Below are 16,673 nucleotides of genomic sequence, written 5' to 3'. Positions count from 1 at the left end.
GAAATATAAGAAAGAGAAATTAAGAAAATAATTCCATTTACAACCACATCAAAAAAAATAAAATACCTAGCAACAAATTTAACCAAGCAGGTGAAAGACCTGTATACTGAAACCATAAGACACTGATGACAGAAATTAAAGAAGACAGATAAATGGAAAGATATTCCATGCTCATGGCTTAGAAGAATATTGTTAAAAATTTCCCTATTAGGGCACCTGGGTGGCTCAGTGGGTTAAAGCCTCTGCCTTTGGGGTCCTGGGATTGAGCCCCACATTAGGCTCTCTGCTCAGCAGGGAGCCTGCTTCCTCCTCTCTCTCTGCCTGCCTCTCTGACTACTTGTGATCTGTCTCTGTCAAGTATATAAATAAAATCTTAAAAATAAAATGTCCCTATTGCCCAAAGCAATCTAATACTCAGTGTGATACCTATCAAAATTCCTATGGCATACTTCACAAAACTAGAATAATTCTAAAAATTTGTATGGAACCACAAAAGATCCCAAATAGCGAAAGCAATGTTGAGAAAGAAGGAGGCTGCATGCAGGAATCGTGCTCCCTGATTTCAAATTGTATGAAAAACTACAGTAATAAAAACAGTATGGTATTAGTAAAAAACAGACACACAGATTAAAGGAACAGAGTGGAGAGCCCAGAAATAAACCCACACGTATAGGGATGATTAACCTGTGACAAAGGAGCCAAAAACATACGATGAAGAAAGAACAGTCTTTTTAATAAAAACGTTGGGAGGAGCACCTGTGTAGGTCAGTTGGTTAAGCATTTGACTCTTGATTTTAGCTCAGATCATGATCTCAGGGTCAGGAGATCCATGCTGAGCGTGGAGCCTGCTTGAGATTCTGTCTCTCCCTCTCCCACTGCCCACTGCGTGCTTGTGCTCTCTCTTTAAAAAAAAAATTTAAAAATAAAAAATAATAAATCATAAAATAAAAGCAAACAAGACAGGTGCACCTGCTGCTTCCCTCCCCCCTCCTGCCACAAAGTTGGGAAAACTGGAAAGCCATATTGAAAAGAAAGAAACTAGATCACTTTCATACACCATACACAAAAGCTAACTCAAAGTACTAAAGAATTGAATGCAAGACCTGAAACCATAAAATTCCTAAAAGAAAACAGAGAGGGGTAAGCTCCTTGACATCAGTCTCAGTGATGTCTTTATAGATCTGACTCCAAAGACAAGGCAAACAAAAGTAAAAGTAAACAAATGGTATTGCATCAAACTAAAAGGTTGCATAGCAGAGGAAACCATTACTAAAAGGAAAAAGAAACCTGCTGAACGGGAGAAGATATTTGCAAATTCTATATCCAATATGGGGTTAATTTCCAAAATATATATAAAAAATCCATACAACTCAACAACCAACCAACCTGATTAAAAAATGGGCAGAGGATCTTAATAGATATTTCTCCAAAGAAGACATACAAATTACCAACAGGCACTGAAAAAATACTGCACATCACTAATTATTAGGAAAATGCAAATCAAAACCACAATGAGATATCCTACCACCTGTCAGAATGGTTATTATCAAAAAGACAAGAAATAACAAGTGTTGGAGAAGATGTGGAGAAAAGGGAACCCTGGTAGACTGTTGGTGGGATTTTAAACTGGTGTAGTCACTATGGAAAACAGTATGTAGATTCCACAAAAAATTAAGTATAGAACTACCATATGCCCCAGCCATTCTACTTATCAGTATTTATCCAAAGAATACAAAAACACTAATCCAAAAAAAGGAAATGTGCCCTTATGTTCATTGCAGCATTTACAATAGCCAAGGTATGAAAACAAGTGCCCAGCAATAGGATGAATGAAGATTTGGTCTACACACACACACACACACACACACAGGAATATATGCTAAGTGAAATAGTTCAAGAAAGAAAGATACCACATGATTTCACTCATATGTGGAATCTAAAACAAAATAAAACCCAAACAAATTATAATTCACTCATAATTCATATCTTGGATACACACACACACACACACACAGGCTATATCGTATTATGATTAAAAACGAGAACACCTCTGGAGGTCACCTTTGGAGGATGCTAGGAAACCACCTCATTATTCTCAAAACTAGTAAACAAAGGGAAAAAAATCAAGTATTTATTCTCCTTTTCTTTTATCTTAGTGTACCGAAACAGCTGATGTGGAATTCAGGAGGAATGACAATCAAATATCATCATTTTGCAACCCCTAATGAAATCATGGATCTAGATAATAAATATTAATGGCTGCTGAGATCATTAGGTGAAAAGCCAATGGGAAACCTTACAATGGAGGGGATCGGGCTGACCATTTCAACATCCAATAATCGATCATAACACCATAAAAAGAGAGATGACAAATTATGGGCTATTACAGACGGAGTGTTCATGTACCTCCCAAATTCATGTGTTGACGTCCTACCCCACAATGTGATTGTATGTGAAGACAGGGCCTCTGGGAATAATTAGAGTTAGATGACGTGGTGATGATCGGGCCCTTACGATGGGATCAGTGGTATCGTGAAAAGAGGAAGGGAGAGTGATCTCCTGGAAAGGCCACATGTGGACATAGCAAGAAGGTGGCCACTTACAAGCCTTGAAGAGAGCTCTCAGCAGGAACCAAACTGGCTGGCCCTTTGACCTTAGCCTTCTCAGCCTCCAGAAACTGTGAGAAATTAATTTTTGTTTTTTAAGTCACCTAGTCTGTGGTATTTTGTTACGGCAGCCTGAGCTGATTAGGATATAAGCCTCATATATAGAATTTAAGAAAGAACAGAGGATCATAGGGGAAGGGAGGGAAAAATAAAACAAGATGAAATCAGAGAGGGAGACAAACCATATGAGACTCTCAGGCACAGGAAACAGATTGCTGCAGGGCAGGGGGGGATGGGGTACTGGGTGAGGCAGGACGGCATGTGATGTATGAGTGTGGGGTATTACACAAGACTGAAGAATCACTGAACTCTATCTATGAAACTAATAATGCGCTACATGCTGACTAACTGAGTTTAAGTTAAAAAAATCTAAACAGATCCAAAATAGACACAAAACCGAATCCTAACAAGGGAAAAAAAAAAAAAAAAAGCCTACTAACGTGATGAAATAGGAAGTACATGGCACCATTTATGAAGCCATTTTCCTAAAAATATCAAATCTATGTCTGATCAAGTATCTAGATTTAGTTATCAGTTAGTGGGAAATACAGGAGATGGGGAAATTTGCATTCTAATTAGATGTTCGATAATGTCAAGGAATGACTGTTAGAGAAACTGCAGTGCAATGTTGGGAATGTCAAACGGTTTAGCTGCTTTGGGAAACCGTTGGGCAGTTCCTCAAAATGTTAAACACAGAGCTAACATATGGCCTAGCAATTCCTAGGTATACACCCAAGAGAAATGAAAACACAAGTAGACACAAAAACTTGTACACAAATGCTAACAGCAGCATTATTCATAAAAGCTCAAAAGTAGAAGCAACCCAAATGTTATCAAACACAATGTGGTAGAGTCCTACAACAGAATGTTATTCAGCCATAAAAACGAATGAAGTATTAGTACATGCTACAACACAATTGAACCTTGAAAATGGCTCAGGTCATGATCCCAGGGTCCTGGGATTGAGCCCTGCATCGGGCTCTCTGCTCAGTGGGGAGCCTGCTTCCCCTGCCTCCCCCCGCCTGCCTCTCTCCCTACTTGTGATCTCTCTCTCTGTCAAATAAATAAATAAAATCTAAAAAAAAAAAAGATGCCAGACACAAAGGTCACATATATAGTTCCCTTTATATTAATGTCTAGAGTAGGCAAATCCAAAGAGGTAGAAAGTAGATTATAGTAAAGAATACATACAACACAACAATTTAGACAGTGTGGTAGTGGTATAGGGGAGACAAATCAATGGAAAAGAATATAGAATCCAACACCAGACTTACACAAAAATGGTCATTTCATCTATGACAAATGCTGTATATAATTCAGTGTGGAAAAAATAGTCTTTTGATAAATGGTGCTGGATCAAACCAGATATCCATATGGGAAAAAAAGATTCCTGACGTCTACCTCACACCATACACAAAAGTTAATTTGGGATAGGCATAGGCCTAAATAAGAAAGCTAAAACAATCAAATCTCTAGAAGAAAACATATAGAATGGGCAATGATTTCTTAAATAGGACTAAAAATCACTAACCATTAGAGAAAAGATTTGTAAGTTGATTTATTTCCATCCAGACACCATTGAAGAATAAAAAGGCAAGCCACAGCTTGAGAAATTTTCACAATACACATATCTGATGAAAAGACTTGTATCTAGAAATTATAAAAAAGTCCTACAATCAGTAAGAATGAGATGATACAACAAAAAATTAGAAAAAAAGATTTAAAGAGCACTCCAGAAAAGAGGATACCCAATATACCCAATATCCATATTGCTCAGTATTATCAGTTTTTAGAAAAAGGGATTAAAACCCTGAGATACCACTATACACCTATCAGAGTAGTTACAATGAAACAGATTGGTAACTGTCAGTAAAGAGAGCAACTAAATTCTTTCACACTGCTGATAGAGGGTAAATTGGTACAACTACTTTGAAAAAAATGTTTGGCAGTACCTAGTGTAGCTAAAATATGTGTAGCTAATGACCTAGTAACTCTACTCCTGGATATATACCCAATAAGGCAGAGTGTTATGTCCATCAAAGGACATGAACCGATTTATGGCCACTTTGTTCATAATATGCCCAAACTGGAAACAACCCAAATGTCCATTAGCAGAATAATGGATAAATAAATTGTGGTACAGTCGTACAGTAGACTATTACACAGCCAAGAGTAAGAATGAACTATTGCTGGGTGCGTGTGTGGCTCAGTCTGTTAAGCATCTGCCTTTGGCTCAGGTCATGATTTCAGGGTCCTGGGATCGAGTCTTACATCAGGCTCCTTGCTCAGCAGGGAACCTGCTTCTCCCCCTGTCCCTCCCCCTGCTCATGCTCTGTACTCTCTATCACAAAAATAAATAAATAAGAATCTTTTTTTAAAAAAGGAACTATTGCTGCATGCAGTAATACAATGCATTAGCAGACTTAATGCTTGATTGGAAGAAACTGGGCACAAAATAGTACAAAATATGTATGAGGCCATTTATATGAAATACATAGACAGATATGACCAGTCTATAAGGACAGAGGTCAGAATTGTGGTTCCCCCTGGTTGGGGGCACTGATTGGGAGGCAACATGAGAGAGCATTCTGGAAACTGGGAATGCTCCATATCTTGATCTCAACAGGGGTCACACCAGTGTACTCATACGAAAAAAATGAGCTCTACATTTAGGATCTGAGCACTTTACTGCATGCAAGTTACACCTACAAGAAAATCCAAAGGTTCTTATCTTTTATAGACAGATTTTGTGCCTATAAATAAATGACTTGCTTTAAAATAACACAGCAAAAGAGGTGGGCGTATGAATAACATAAGAATGGTCACATGTCAATCGCTGCTGAAGTCAGATGATGGGTACCTGGGAACTGGTCACAATCTTTGGTCTACTTCTGCATGTCTAATTTTGCACATTGGCGTTCTCAAAGGTTCACATTACAGAGTTTACTTACAGTTTCAATTGCCATTTCTATGGCCGCATTATCTTCTGAGCTCGGACATTTCAGGAAATGTTTAAGTGCCTGAAATGAGAATTGCATAGCAATTGAAAATGTGCAGCCTGCTTTCACCCTGGGGAAAAACAAAGCTTTCACACACTCAAAGTAATGATAGTTCCTGAAAGTACCCTCCTCTCAGCCAGGGGCGTGTGTTGTCTGGTCTTAAAATACACTCTAGAAGGGCTGAGTGCCATCTCAGCGATGGAAGGATCCAGTGAACCTTCTACAGAATTTCGTTCAGACTTCCGGTGAGAGGAGAATGAAAAAGAAGCCCTTTTTCATTGTGAAGAAATAATTATTTTCATTCATATGTTCGTCTGACAGGTATCTACTGCCCATGTGTTACTACATACGTGAGACTGTGCTGGCTGCTGGGGAGAATCCCAGGAAGGACAGATCTGTGTAATGTCATGATGTAAGGAACCAATTATTTTAAGGCGTAATGGGCTAATTTCACAACACTACACCACCACATCTATGAAGAATATTAAGGTTATAAAAGCTTAAATGACAAAGGGGCAGTATGACTGGTTGTTTTCATAGGTGCTCCGAGGAAGAAAAGTTGATCTACATGGGGATGGTCCCAAAGGTGCCACCCAGGAAAAAGGACTTGAAGAGGAACGGGTCCATGGTAGGTGGGGAAGAGGAGAATCTAGATGAGAAAAGGACTGGGAAAAGGCTAGCAGGAATATAGGTTTTTTCCAATGGAAACAGCTGGATGCCAGCAGCTGGTTGGGAAGTTCCGGCTCATTGGTCAATTTGTGGGACTTCTCTTGAGTGTCAGTTAAGGAGTCTGGATATTATTTATCTAAGTGGCCAGAAACTCTAAGTTGGTGGCCAGAAGGCTGAGTTCACACATAGTGGTTTTTTTTTGGTGAGTGAGGTATTATACAAATATCTGGGTCCCTATTTTAAAATTGGGAGACTGAGACTTCTGTTTCTCATGAAAAACCCTCTGATCGGGCACTAGTAGGACCACTTCCTGAAAGGCAACAATGTTCTGGTAGCAGAAGCTATTTCTGTCAAACCAAACAGGTGCCAACCAGTAGTCCCCAACCTGTCACACAATGAAAGCACAACATTGCTTAGTTCTGTCCTTGCTAGAACCCCTGCCGTGGGGCTCTTTTGCAATGCAAGTATGCACCATTTGGAGAACAAAATGTAGGGTGTTATAGAGACAGAAACTAAAAACAGGGAAAACAGAAATAATATTTTAATAATCAAATAATAAATGGGGTGATCCAGGTCTGAATTAAGTCGATGGTAGGTAGAATGAAAAGGGACAGATGTCAGAGATACTACAAAGGAAGAATGTGACTGGCTGTGGGAGAGAGAGGATTTAAAGTTAACTCAGACTTCAGATCTGGGTGTCTGGGAGCATAATATATTTTAAAATATTTCTGGGGCACCTGGCTGGCTCAGTTGGTGGAACATGTGACTCTTGATCTCAGGCTCATGAGTATGAACCCCACATTGGACATAGAGATAACTTAAAAAAAAAAAATTCCCCTAAGCATTCCCATGGAGTTCAATGTGTATTTTCTTGGGAAATACTAACTCGTGAATACTGGCCACACAGCAAGAAGAATTTTCCAGCTTGAAAATGTCTTTTTTCTCCTTCAAAATATAAAGCGATGCTTTGATAGTCTTCGTTCGAAGTATCTTCAGAACCTATGACAGAAGTTCATTGAGTAAAATATCTGCGCAAAAGGTGTTTACCTTTTATTGTTAACTTAAAAATAAGACCTAAAATCAGATGATTAAAAAAGTTTAACTGTGAAGATCAGTGCTGCTATGAGTGTTTTCCTCACAAAACCCCTTCACCGTCATTATCCCAAATATCAACTCTGTTCCATCTTCTTTTCACTCAAACAGGAATCAGGACAGGAAATGAGGAGGCTTTGTGAGAATCTAGGTTGTGGTTTGACATTACCCTTTGTGACTTTTATCGATCTTTCAGAGCCTTCTCTCCTCTCCTGAAACAACAGGAACAACTAGGACTATAATCGCCGTCGCGATGGGCTTAGAGTTTCAGAACAATCATAGGCCAACTTTAATACAAATGTCTTAAATAAGGAGGTAATATTCAAGTAGCCCATAGATGCCACTTAAAGATACTGTTTTTCTTTATATGTTAAGCAAAGAGGGAGAAGGACCTAAAAGCATTGCTTACATTTACACAGAGGAGTCGGAGGTCCATTAATGTACCAAATAGAACGACAGCCCTGGGCCTCCAGCCCAAGGTACAGAGGAAGTTTATGGGAGAAGAGGGTAAAGAAAGGTGGAGAAAAGTAACTGTGTGTGTGTGTGTGTGTGTGTGTGCGCGCGTGTGCGTGTGCACGCACGTAAAAAAATGCTTATGAAATGAAAAAAACTCAAATGCATTAGTGCTGTGGTGATCTGCAGTGTTGAGACAGAAGTGTCATCTGTCAAGCTAAACATTAATGAGTATAACGTTGTTTTTGTCTGTATTTCCTTTTTCTTTCGCTGTTTATTTTCTCCAATTATCTGAATGGCTTTGTAACATATCAGAAGATGCTTTTACCTATTTGTTCCCTTAAAGACTGAAAGAAAGACTTTTTCATAAATCCTATCATCAATTCTTATATGGTCATTTTGTGAATTAAAAAAAAAAATAATAACACAAGGTTGCCCGGACGGCTCAGTCCGTTGAGTGTTGGGTCTTGATTTTAGCTCAGGTCTTGATCTCAGTGTTGTGAGTTCAAACCTCACATTGGGTTCCACACTGTGCATGGAGCCCACTTAAAAAAATAAATAAAAATAAGTAAATAAATTAAAAAACCCAAAATAACACAGAAGGACAAATACTTTGATTCCGCTTATATGACACACTATGAATCGTTAAATTTATAGACAAAGAAAGTACAATAGTGGCTGTCAGGGGCTGGAGGAGAGGGCAACGGGGAGATACTGTTCACTGAGTACAGGGTTTTAGTTCAGGATGGTGGAAAAGTTCTGGAAATGGGTGGTGGTGATGGTTATACAATGCGAATGTACTTAATATGACTGAACTGTACATGTAAAAATGGCTAAAATGGTAAATTTATGTTATGTGTACTTTTCCATAATAAAAACAAAACAAAACAAAATAGCACCACAAATAACATTATATATGAATCTCAAAATTATTTCAGTGGTTTCTAAGAATAATTCCAAACAAGGGAAGAAAACCTATTAGGCAGGTGTTCTCAGAATAGAAAAATTCTCTTTTGGACTTTCTTCTGGAAAATCGTATCTTGCTTACTTATATCACTCTTCATCCAAGTATAATCATATAATCTGAATTTATAAGTCAATTTAAAACATTTATGAAAATATTTCTTAAAAAATTCTTATGTGTTTTCAATTACCTTCATTTTGGAACCTTGTTTTAACACTGGTTGACAAACGGCAGAATTTGGGAAATCGGACCTCTTTTAAAGGTCCCCCCAAAACCTGAATTTTTGAAAATGGTCTTATTATTCCATCTCACTTTGAGACAGTAGGAATCCTGAAATCCGACAAGTACCATACAGATATGCGTATGTTTATATGTAAGTGGTGTGAGGGTATGTGCTTGGGGCATGCCGATCCGAAACTTGGATCGTAAGAGTCGAGGATTCCTGTGATACAAATCTTTTAAGAGAAATGAGGGCAAACAGTGGTATTTACCAATAATGTCTGCATAGATTTCCATTTTGTTGTGCTGCTGAGCCAGTGTGAAAGCTTCATTATTACATTTGGACATAACAAGAAACTGGATGGCAGACCCGTAGTCACCCAACTGTAGGAAAAACCTAAAACAAAGTTACTTTCATCAGCTTGACTCATTTCAAGTAAGTGTGTCATTGACAAAATAAAATCTTTCTGCAACTATGAGAAGCCACTGAAAAAAATCAGGCACACCACAGCTCTACACTATAGGCTTGTGTTAGAAAAGCATTACTCTCACACACTGACTGCAACAGACACAATTTGAACTTAAATACTCAGACCTAACAAAAAATTCTTAAAAGACTAAATATTCCCTAAACTCAAAGGGAATATTTAGTCTTTTAAAAATTTTTTGTTTCAAAATTTTGTTTTAAAATTTTAAAAATTTTGTACAAAATGTATTTGATGAGGGGAAGTGCAGACTTTCTTCTAAGTCTAGTGTTTTGGAACTCCAAAGAACATGCATTCTGTTACCTGGCTACCATTTTGGCGCCATCCAGAGACTGGGTCTCTCTGACAATACTGACAGCCTTCTCAGGATTGTTGAGGTGATCCAGATAGATGCGGATGACACTGTTCCACTGTTTCGCATTCTCATAAGCCACAACAGCTTCTTTGTATCTGTAAGAATCACTTAGTTCAGAAGAGCTTTCTTAACACTGTTGCATTGGGGAGAAATGCCAATAAATGGGACAATTTTTTAATGATGGTGATTTCTTTTTTTCAAATTTTTATTTATTTATTTGAGAGAGAGAGAGATAGAGACAGCGAGAGAGGGAACACAAGCAGGGGGAGTGAGAGAGGAAGAAGCAGGCTCCCTACTGAGTGAGGAGCCTGATGTGGGATTTGATCCCAGGACTCTCGGATCATGACCTGAGCCAAAGGCAGATGCTTAACCACCTGAGCCGCCCATTTGGTGGTGGTTTCTTATTTTTCTTGAACTACTTCTTCATCGGAAAGAATATAAGGACTCATGTCACTAAAATGTGTTCTTTAACAGTAAAATATTCATATTGAATGCATTTTCTCACCTGAACCATGTAATCTTTTACACTTTACTTTTTTTTTTTGGAGTGGGAAGATTAAAATAGTGATATAAGCTTATTTTAGAAAACAGAACATACAGAATATTTCACATTTATAGGTACAGCAAAAAGTGATCTATAAAATCTTTGCATGTTGGGGCGCCTGGGTGGCTCAGTGGGTTAAAGCCTCTGCCTTCGGCTCAGGTCACGATCCCAGGGTCCTGGGATGGAGCCCTGCATCGGGCTCTCTGCTCAGCAGGGAGCCTGCTTCCTCCTCTCTGCCTGCCTCTCTGCCTACTTGTGATCTCTGTCTATCAAATAAATAAATAAAAAAAAAATTAAAAAAAAATCTTTGCGAGTCAACCTCTAGATGGAGCTTGAGACTTCTCTTCATTCCCCACCAGCTCTCCATCCAGCTCTTTCCATTCTAGTAAGACATTTAATGAGGTAGAGCTTTTTCATGTTTATACAAAATACAATTTCATAGTTGTGTTTCCTCCTCTGGGAATCCTTCACTTTGAGTTTCTTATAGCATGTTGCTGGGAATGTTTGTATGTTTAGGATATTAACTATCCATCACTGTATCTTGACGCTGTTTTGTGGCTCTCCCTGAGCAATCGTGGGTGGGGAGTTCGTATTTCTTCACTGTTCTTATCCTCTGCATCCATGTTATCCTTCGTAATAAAATGATGATCACTTTGTTTTCATGCCACATTATATCAAAAATATCAACTTTAATATTAAACTCTCAAATACAAAGAGACAGTAGCCTATATTTGAATATACAAGGGATCAACTGAGGTATATAAGTTATGGGAGACACTGAACATTCTAGCATTCAGGCCAGGTGAAGGCAAAAGATGTTTCCTCCCTCCACTCTGCCTTTTGCAGAGGTTACAAAGGTCGATGGTTAATTTATCAAACTTACACAGTGCTTTAAGTCTGTATGAATCTGAGAATCTGTACAAACCTTCCATCGGCTTCTTTCGCTTTGGCATACTGCAAGTGAATCTTTGGGGAAGAAACACGAGGCAGAAGTTCACCAACTTTGGCCCTAGAAGGCAGGTTTTGGAGAATAATGTCAGCACTGTGTTCAAACCCGAGGCAGCGTCCTACAATCAAATGTTAGTTTTAAGGATTCAAAATAGTTATCACAATCTTTAAAGAAATCTTGGTTCCTATAGATAGAAGCGGACGTTTTTTCCTTCTGACCCCACATCCCTGCCCTCCCTCTCTGTGGGAAGTCAAGGCAGTGGTTGAGCTCTTCGGGGACAACAGAGCTTTTTCCCCTAGTAACTTGTCTGATCAGAGATCTCCCCACACCAGACTGATAGGACATACTGTTCTTTGGAAAGTGAACTAGAACATGAGCTCACAGAAGAAGAAGAAGAAGAAGGAGATAAAGAGAAGAGGGAACAGGATGTCCAGGAGGGAGGAACCACAAGGAAACAAGAGGGGACACCACCAGGACCCATTCATTTCCACACCTGCTAGGAACAAGCCTTAGCCAATTCTTACCAATTCTTACAGCGGATGTAAACCGAGGCTGCTTTGTCATAATAGAGACCCTTTTCATACAGTTGGGCTGCTTCTGAAAATTGCTAAATTAATAGGAGATTAGTAAAACACTGAATTTATTACATGAAAGTACCCATGAATATTTATGCAGAGACAAGCACACCTTCATATTCTCCAATATGGCGCCACAGTCTCTTTTAAGGACCCTGCTGGGATGCTTCAGCGCCTGGTTAACCCCTCGGCGTATGTCTCCCATTCTTATGGACATCTGGGCCACCCCAGCCAGACACACTTCATCGTGTTCCTGAAATCACAAGGCAAATAACTTACAAATCAGACCCTAAGTTAAACTGATTTATTTCAGCCAAACAATTAATTTAAATCTAAAATGAGCCCAAACACTACTCTCATTAACCCTTCTAGCCAAATCTCAAGGTTATGAAATAACCTTTTTTTAAAATTTTTTTTTAAATCACCTGTTACAAAGCTATACTTTTTTCTTTAGAAGTCCAGATCTTTACAAATAACTAGCAATTTCACTCATATGTGGAAGTTAAGAAAGAAAACCGATGACCATAGAGGAAGGGAAGGAAGAATATGATAACAGCAGAGAGGGAGGGAAGCCTTCAGAGACTCTTAGCTACAAAGAACAAACTGAGGGTTGCAGGGGGGAGGTGGGTGGGAAGACGGGGTAACTGGGTCATGGGCATGAAGGAGGGCGCTTGATGGGACGAATACCAGGTGTTAAATGCAACTGATGATTTACTAAATTCTTCCCCTGAAACTAATAATACACTGTATGTTAACTAACTTGAATTTAAATAAACCTAAAAAAAAAAAAAAGAAGAAGCAGCCTAGATCGTTGATGCTTAAGAACAAATTTTTACTACCCAATGTCATAATGCCTTGTATATCTTTGTATGTCTTCTTGGTATAAAATTTTATGTAAGAAGTAATATATCTGATACACAACATAAATGCCATGAGCAAAATTAAGGAAAAAAACCATTTATGGAATTGAAGATTTCTCCATTAGACATGATTAAACATTAAAAACTTTATATAAAATTGTTTAATTCATTAAAGATAACTACAGAAATTTTCAAGTAATCAATGTATACTAGTGAATTATAATGTCAGATTGCATTTTATGTGAAGCACCAGGTCTAGAACACTCTGTGGTGATGGAAATGTTCTATATCTGCCTGGTCCTACATGGTAGCTAACAGTCACGAGCGGCTCTTGAGTAGCTGAAATATGGCCAGTGTGACAGAGGAACTGAATTTTAAATTTTATTTAGTTTTCATGAGTTTAAATAGCCATGTGTGGCTAGCAGTTACTGTATTCAATAACATGGATTAAAATAAAAACACACCTAAAATATATGTAGCTAAAGAAAATATCAAAAACCCGAGTTACATGGGCAAAGGATATGATCAGGCAATTCATAAAAAAAACATGTAATTGACCAAGAAATAAAACATGCTCAGCTCCACTAATAATCAAATACACATAAAATACCTTTTTTTGGCTTATGAAATTAGTAGAGGAGATAACACGGTAACATTAGATATTGTTAGAAATGGGGGAGGTGGGATCGACACCTTCATACAGACAGGCCTATAACTGTATAAGTCGCTATAAATTCTTTTGGAGAGCAACCTGACATTGTGAGAAATTAAAAGCATACATTCTATGACCTAGAAATCCCACCTATAAGAATATATCCTTCAGAAATACTATCTTAGGTACTTAGAGATACAAGTATATTAGGTAGAACATTCATTGCAGTATTTTCATAGTAAAAAAAAAAAAAGCAAAAACAATTATAATTCAATAAGGGAATAGATGAAAAAACTGTGTCACATCTAAACAACAGGACATGAGGGGGAGCCTAGATGGCTCAGTGGGTTAAAGGCTCTGCTTTCTGCTCAAGTCACCATCCCACGTCCTGGGATCGAGCCCCGCATTGGGCTCTCTGCTCAGCAGGGAGCCTGCTTCCTCCTCTCTCTGCCTGCCTCTCTGCCTACTTGTGATCTCTGTCAAACAAATAAATAAAATCGTTAAAAAAAAAAAATAAACAACAGGACATGAGAAACTCTTAAAAGATTAAAATCGATTTGTATGTATTGACTTGAAAGACCATGAAGAAAACTGAATGCTGCTTTTCATAGAACGAATTTCAGTTCATCTTTGCTAAATGAATGGAAATGAATGATTTCGTATTTAGTAAAAACCCATATTTCATACATATCTGCATGCTAACAAGAGATTTTTGTGTGGAAATATATAAAACTGTGACCAGTGGTTACCACTGAGTCATGTGATAGAGGGGAGAATGAAAAGGTGACTTCTCATGTCACACTGTCACAGTTTTTAAATTGACCGTAATGAAATTGTATGACTTCTGTAATAAAAATTCTAGATAAAAGACAGGAGATAAGATTTTCACTCTTTACAAGACATCACGTAAAAACATCAAATAAAATTTTCACTCTTAACAAGACATCATGTAAAAACATCAAATAAGATTTTCACTCTTTACAAGACATCACGTAAAAACATCAACTTTTATTGCAAAATTTGGCTTCTTGAGCTAAAATTCTAGGGGGAGAATGGGCTGGAATAGTGGGTAAAGTCCATGCTTTCCAGGATCATCATAAAAGATCCAGCGTGACAGATGAAGGGGCAGAACGGACTTTATGGCCTGGGAGTTAACTTCTCAGTGGTTAGTGAAAGGTTTTAAGAGAGTGAAAGGAAAAGCTTCGTGAAAATCATAGTCAGCCTATACGTAGGAAGGCATAAAAATTTTAACTCCCAGCATTAACAAGAAGCTCACAGTTAATATACAAAGGAAAATATATCTTTTTCAGACTGATAAAAATATTTTCACCTTTAGTTTTTAAGTGTTTTTAAATGATTTAACTATATCATTTGCAAGGTTGCTAATAAACTGAAAAAGAGCTCACCTACCAGATACTGAATAAGAAGCAATTCAGACAATGCCTTTTTAAATGAAACTAACAAACCTGAAGATAATTACACATATCTTGATTCAAGGTTACCTTCTGATCACCAGTTATTCCTTTCTCATAATGAGCCAAAGCATTTACATAATCACCCCTGAAAGAAAAATCAGAGTGAATTTCAATACATAAATATGTATCATATTTACAAAGACAAGATTTAAAAGATAATCTTTGTCACTGGGTTGCCTGAGCTCACAAAAAAGATGTGATACACAACATACAAGCTTTTTTTTTTTTTCAAGTGCAGTTCATTTTAAAAATGATTATAGGGGCACCTGGGGGTGGTTCAGTCAGTTGAGCATCTGACTCTTGATTTTGGCTCAGGTCATGGTCTCTTGGGTCATGAGACTGAGCTCCATGCTGACCAAGGAAACTGCTTAAGATTCTCTCTCCCACCTCCCTGGGCTCCCTACCCCCATTGACTTGCGTGTGTATGCGCATGCACTGTCTCTCTCAAAAAATAATAAATCTGGATTATGTGAGACTGTAAGGTACTTACCTTGTAGTATGTCAGGCATTTTGGGGGGCTATGTGATGGGACACTTCAGGGGGGGAATCCTTTGTGTTTAAAAAATTATTTTTTAAAATTTAAGTATAATTAACACACAGTGTTGTTAGTTTCAGGTGTACAATGATTCAACGAATGCGCCTCAGGGCTCATCATGGTAAGTGTACTGTTCATCCCCTCCACCTGCTTCACCCCCAAGCCATCTCCCCTCTGGCAACCACCAGTTTGTTCTCTATTTTTAGGAGTATGGGTTTTTGGTTTTTCTTCATTTATTTTGTTTCTTAAATTCCACATATGAGTAAAATCACACAGTATTTGTTTTTCTCTGACTTAATTTCACTTAGCGTTTTACCCTGTAGATCCACCGGTGTGGAGAACAAGACTGCACTCTTTTTTACGGCCAAGCAAACACCACATTTGTGTGTATACACCACACCGTCTGACCCCCTCATCTGCCGGTGGACACTCAGGTTGCTTCCCCATGTAGGCTCTTGTAAATAACACTGCAGTAAATGTAGGATTGCATTCAACAATACGTCTTTTTGAATGAGAGTTTTCGGGTTTTTTTGGAGTAAATACCCAGTAGTGTGATTACTGGGTCATATGATAATTCTGTTTTTAATTTTCTGAGGAATCTCCATGCTGTTTTCCACAGTGGCTGCTCCAGTTTGCATTTCCACCAGCAGTGCACGAGGGTTCCTTTTTCTCACATCCTCACCAATATCTGTTTCTTGTGTTTTCGATTTTAGCCATTCTGACAGGTGTGAGATGATACCTGATTGTGGTTTTGATTTGCATTTCCCTGATGCTGAGTGCTTTTCCACAGATCTCTTGGCCGTCCATATGTCTTCCTTGGAGAAATGTTTGTTTGTGTCTTCTGAATAGGCCACTTTTGATGATCTCTTTTTAGGCACTAAATGATAATCATGTGACCATGAAAATGAATGTATTTTCTAAGGCCCAATATTTGTAAGAAGAACATGTATTGAAGGGATCAGGGTAGACACGAAGGAACACACTTAGGATTACAGTATTGAGGGCCCTGGTTCTTACTGAGATAAAAAGTATTATACATAATATAAATAATAATAATACTCCCATAACTAATGCTAACACAAGTATGCATAGCCACAAAACCTATTTATTACCTTGCTTTGACTATCTGGGACAGAATGAATCCTGTGATTTGTGGCTGAGGCCCAACTGGAGATCCATCT

At 38.2% G+C, this 16,673-nt stretch overlaps 1 protein-coding gene across 3 annotated transcripts in view; it reads right to left on the bottom strand.

The window, feature by feature from the left end:
• The window catches only part of WDR19 (WD repeat domain 19), a 98,928-nt gene that overhangs the window by 24,215 nt on the left and 58,040 nt on the right, over positions 1 to 16,673 (bottom strand). For all 3 annotated transcript variants that reach the window (XM_004764012.3, XM_045076595.1, XM_013062210.2), the window contains 8 exons: positions 14,985 to 15,042; positions 12,083 to 12,223; positions 11,920 to 12,002; positions 11,372 to 11,455; positions 9,851 to 9,997; positions 9,335 to 9,459; positions 7,221 to 7,333; positions 5,618 to 5,686 (listed from right to left, as the gene is read on the bottom strand). In XM_004764012.3, coding sequence (XP_004764069.1) covers positions 5,618 to 5,686; positions 7,221 to 7,333; positions 9,335 to 9,459; positions 9,851 to 9,997; positions 11,372 to 11,455; positions 11,920 to 12,002; positions 12,083 to 12,223; positions 14,985 to 15,042 — 820 coding nt within the window. The remainder of the gene's footprint in view (positions 1 to 5,617; positions 5,687 to 7,220; positions 7,334 to 9,334; positions 9,460 to 9,850; positions 9,998 to 11,371; positions 11,456 to 11,919; positions 12,003 to 12,082; positions 12,224 to 14,984; positions 15,043 to 16,673) is intronic.

The sequence above is a fragment of the Mustela putorius genome, unplaced genomic scaffold (assembly GCF_011764305.1).
Source record: "Mustela putorius furo isolate JIRA1106 unplaced genomic scaffold, ASM1176430v1.1 tig00000083_pilon_pilon_pilon, whole genome shotgun sequence".
NCBI classification, from domain to species: Eukaryota; Metazoa; Chordata; class Mammalia; order Carnivora; family Mustelidae; genus Mustela; species Mustela putorius.
The sequence above is the reverse complement of the archived record's forward strand: the minus strand, read 5'-3'. Positions and strand labels throughout refer to the sequence as shown.